Source organism: Pinus tabuliformis, chromosome 7 (assembly GCF_031772625.1).
Source record: "Pinus tabuliformis cultivar Carrire ecotype Pingquan chromosome 7, CPIR1, whole genome shotgun sequence".
Classification (NCBI taxonomy): domain Eukaryota; kingdom Viridiplantae; phylum Streptophyta; class Pinopsida; order Pinales; family Pinaceae; genus Pinus; species Pinus tabuliformis.
In genome coordinates, this window is record NC_142293.1 from 1,094,237,150 (window position 1) to 1,094,242,202 (window position 5,053).

Sequence of the window (5,053 nt, forward strand, 5' to 3'; positions counted from 1 at the left end):
TTACTTTAATAGCATGTTAGCAGGGATAAAAGGAGCACCATAGGGTTTTTAGCAGGTGTCTCAGCCTCACTTCCTCCCTTTAGGATCATGACTTGAGGAAGGGACCCTTAAGCAGCCCCAAAAACACAAATTTCTATTTCTTTTATGAGATTTGGAGTTTGTTGTCTTTAAATTAGTATTTGGTTAGTTTTGTAAGGTAGGAATCCATTTTCATATTTTTCATCTTCATTTTTGCATTAGATCTCATCCACGCCTTCATTCCTTTCAACAACTTTCCTCGTGCATAATGTAGGCAGTTAGGTCATTAATTCTTCTTTTCTAGTTTATGAGAATGCTTCTTATTTACATAGCTTTTTGGAAGATATACATGTTTTATGCAGAGCATGTTCTTCAGGAGGAGACTAAGACTTCATAGCCAACAGCCACCTTCCACTCCATCCACCTTAGCCATCCCTTGTTTTCACCATCACCTTCACTAGTTTTCATCATTTTTCATAGAAATTCTTCCAAGCACATTGAGTGAATCCAACCATCTCCTATCTTTGTTGTTGACTTCTGAGTGATCCTAGACCTTCTCCCACTCCATTCCACCCATTAAACACCTTTCCTAAGCCTTCCATCACCTCCAACACCTCACATTTTTCTCTTGGCTGTATCCTGTAGGTTTATAGGGAATCCTATAGGTTTCTAGTACATCCTGTAGGTTTTCCTGAAATGGCCTGTTTTGAGGCCGAATTCAGGGAAAACCTCTAGGAATTCACCAAATCCTAACCCTTCCAGCCATCCTCAAACATCCTTAATTCACCTACGACATTACCAGAAGAAATTAATTTGCATACTTGATTTTGCATGAAAAGACAAAAAGGAAAAAACAAATTTAGTTCAGTCTCTTTACTTGCACATTAGTGATGTTTTATGCTTCTTACTTTTATAAATTAGATAATAGAATTTGGTTCATGTTGATTTAGCATTTCTGAAAAGCATAGTTTCTTAGTAGTTAATTAGGAAATGGTGTGCTTTAGCATTGAATTTCAGTCTTCTCCATTATTGCAGTAGAGTAGCTTTCTCATAGAGTAGATTTACTTTTCTTCCATCAAGAAATCAAGCTTCTTCTAACTCCATAGAAGTCTAGATTGAAAACCCCAGTGGTCTCTTGCTATATGAATAGTGACAACAGGAAGAACCATCAATTTTACTTGTGTATACATGACTGTAACCTCCAAGTTTGTATGAAACCCGAGTTGATAAAGTAAAGCTGGTAGCCCAAGAGTTACAGCATTCTTGTTGTAATACTAGTGCTCATCAGATTTATGATATGATGTCACATATGATTGGGTTGAACATAATATTTAGTTAGTCAGTTTAGTTATTGGTGTGGTGTGTTTGGTAACATGAAGTGTGGTTTCGTCTCTGTAGAATGTTTTTGATTTCTGCATGAGTGTTACTTTCTACAATTAGATTCAGTGACACTGTTTTATATTTTAACTTTATTCTTTACTGAAGTGTATCGGCACAGAAGGTGCATACTCCTTTGAAACAAACAGACCTACCATGGGTTGATAATTAATGGTTGCGATTCCGTCATATTTACAATGATTAAATTAGCTCAACATTTTGAGGTCGTCATCGGGGAAGGCAGTCGACGATGTAATCAATAAAATGCATTTGTCAATAGAGTGTTTCTAGTGCAAAGGTGTTGGGAAATAAGACGAGAGGTAATAACCTATGCATCGCTCTAATATACTTGGGCGGGATGACCCCTTTGGTCACTAGGACAATTAGGTTGTGTGAATTCCTTGATTCTTTATATGTCCTCTTAGCTTTACATGTGATGGGCGGTAATACAAGAGGTAAGAACCTACGCATCACTCTAATATACTTGAGTGATCTCACCACTATATAAGCTAAGACAATTAGGATTTGAATAAATACACATAGGGTCCATGTGTAAAGTGTAGGAATAATAGAAATCTCATTTTACAACCACTCTAATAAGTCATAGGAAAATGGTTCATAAAATAAATAAGAAAAGCACAAATCTGGGGAGGAAAACATTTATTCATGAGTTGATCTCAAAAGAAAAAAGGAACTGTAAAATTTTTAGAGGGACATAAGGAAAATTGGGCCACAAAGAGTTGTTACTCCCATAATAAGAACAAAATCATCTGGTCCTCTGTCTTCCGGACCATATCATCCTAGAACTAGTATAACGACTCGCAAAACTAAGTATCCAAATCAGGAGCAGCAGTGGAAGGATAGTGATCAGGATGTTCAGACTGAGGGTTAGGGGGAAAACTGTGGGGAACATCAGCATCTTGGGGTGGGAAAGTATTCATTGAATTATCAATATCCTGATTTGGACAACGTAGTAAAACATCTAGCCCCGAAGCATCTTGAGCTATAAATTAGAAACTATTCACCAATAAGACAGTCACCAAGATGCTCTACAGAAGACCTATCATAACAAGGATCAGGACGATCAACAATGGGGGTTAATAATGACAACAACACTAAAACATATGCCACCATCACCGCCTTTGAGTTTCCAATAGGTGATATCAAAGGCGAAGCTCCCATGAAAAACATTCCTTTGTCATCTCTTCCATCCTTCCAAGGGATGACTATAAAAGATCTTGGAACCTTCTTGTTTGAATTTGATGTCTTGTGCAGGAGCTATGATTATGTTTCAAATGCTTATAAGCTGAAATTATTCCCTGCTACTCTGAAAGCAGCAGCATTGAGATGGTTCATGGGATTAGGCTCTACTACCATTCAAACATGGAGTGACATTGAAGAAACATTTCTATTTAAGTATTAGGATTATTGCAGAACCAGGGACTTGCAAGAAGAAAGATTTAGGATGACACAAAAGGAGGAAGAAATCTCGGAGGATTATGTGGAGCGATTCTATTACAATTTGCAGAGATCTAAACAGAGTGACTTAGATCAAGAGATCGTGAAGACCATATTCATACAGGGTATGAGAGATGACTGCCTCGATACCACGAACCTATTAGGAAAAGGGGATATATCTCAGGAACCATTTCCTGAGATAGTAAATCTTTGTTTGAGATGCTCTAGATGATTGTCAAAGGGGAGAAGCAGGGTGTGAGATGCCTCTGCCTGAATACAGAAATTTTCAAATGGTGGTGTGACTAGGGCGGAAAGCGGGAACTTGTTTGAGAATCTTAAAACCGATCTTCTTAGTACCCTGTCTTCTCAAATAATGACAGAACAAGTGAAGAAAGCACAAAATGAGGTTGATGCAACTTTAGCCATGTTATGCTCGGTATGCAAGGACAAGAATTCCCAGAAGGAATGTAAGGTAAACAACATCGCCCTGTGAAACATCTGTGATCTAGAGCACTCGATAGGTCATTGACTAGAGATTCCCAGATTGAAAGTCATGCTTAAGGAATCAAGCGAGGAGGTTTCGTTTTCCTACTTCATTGGATTCAGGAAACCATGGAAATCACAACCCCCAGGTATGCCTCAAGATTTCTCTTCTTTCAATCCATGGAATAGTACACATAATGTTCAGCAATTTCCATGGCAGTACTCTACCCCTCCTCTGGCACAATATCCTTCACCTTGGAATTTGTGGTCTTCCTAGTCACCTTTCCTATGCCCTCCATCACAACCATATCTTTCGAATCAAAATTGGAGAGGAAATTCCCTAGGACTAGTTCTTCTGACAATACCAACACAATAGCAGTTACAACTTCCACCTATTCAAGCAATTGTTGCTACACCGTCTATACGACCCTAATTACCTATGCAACCTAACCCTAACCCAAACAATAAGGCAACCTAGAACATTGAACTTGCGACCACCTTTCAGGATTATTGTATTACTCTTGTCAGGTATAATGAAATCCATCTTCGATTAGGGAAAGTAGTTCACCCAAAACTCTCCCCTATTATAACTGAAGAAGAGTGTGAGTCACCTAAGGGGGGTTCTACAAATTTTGAAGTCATTGTCATAGCTGTAACAACTGATTCAGAGGGGACCATTGCACCTGTAACAACTAGTCCGAGTAAAGATGATACACTTGTAACAACCGACTTGACTATAACAACTAAGGATCCTCTATATCCTCGAAGGATGGCAGAAACTGGCATGACTTCACTCCTGGAATCGAATTTTCTCAAGGAGTTGAAAAACTTACTTATACAAATCCCTCTACTACAAGCTATCAGAGATGTGGATGTCTATGCTAAAATAGTAATGGATTTGTGTGTTGAAAATCTTAGAAGGAAGCCTAAGGACCCTGCTACTATTCAGGTGATGGGAAAGTTGTCCAAGTTGATGATTGATCAGCCCCTTTTAACCAAATATAATGATCCCGGGAATCCCACTATCACTGTTTACATCGATGGCAAGCCCATAACCGATACATTGATTGATTTAGGGGCAGACATTAATGTAATGGCGAAAGAAATCTTCATCGCCTTTGGATTATATGGACTAAGACACATACCTACAGTATTGGAACTAGCAGATAGGTCACGTGTCAAACCCAATGGAATGATAGAAGACGTAGTGATTACAGTAGATTCTTGGCGATATCCTGCTGACTTCCTTATTTTACAAACTAAATCAAATTTTGGGGGGCATCCTTTAATTTTAGGAAGGCCATGGCTAGCCACTGCAGATGCATTCATAGGATGCAAGTATGGGTCCATGATGATTTCTGATGTCTAAGCCACCAAGAATCTTAGCCTTTATCCCCCAGAAAAACTAGATATGACTTCAGGAAACCTCTTGTGGGATGAATTTAAACCCGAGTTAGATCACTCACAGCCACTTCTCACCCTCGGGAAGGCATAATACTTTAAGGATGAAACAGAAGATGATGTCATAAGTGGTTTCATTAGTAATTCACTTTCTGTTACTTCCATTGAAAACTCGGGGGAGGAGGATGTTGTAGAATATTTGAGCCTTAAACAGATGAAGAATACTACAAGTATTAACAACAGTCCTGTTGAAATAGAACTAGGTAAATATCTTAAATTTAATCCAAACTTGACTGTTGAACAGAAAATACTGTTG

The 5,053-nt window shown here is 38.5% G+C and overlaps 1 protein-coding gene across 1 annotated transcript; it reads left to right on the forward strand.

Moving 5' to 3' along the window:
* Nucleotides 1-4,105: 4,105 nt before the first annotated feature.
* On the forward strand, nucleotides 4,106-4,705 carry LOC149251370 (uncharacterized). Its single transcript, XM_089453866.1, has one exon. It carries the CDS (start codon nucleotides 4,106-4,108, stop codon nucleotides 4,703-4,705), a length of 600 nt encoding a protein of 199 aa, XP_089309992.1.
* The last annotated feature ends 348 nt before the right edge of the window (nucleotides 4,706-5,053 follow it).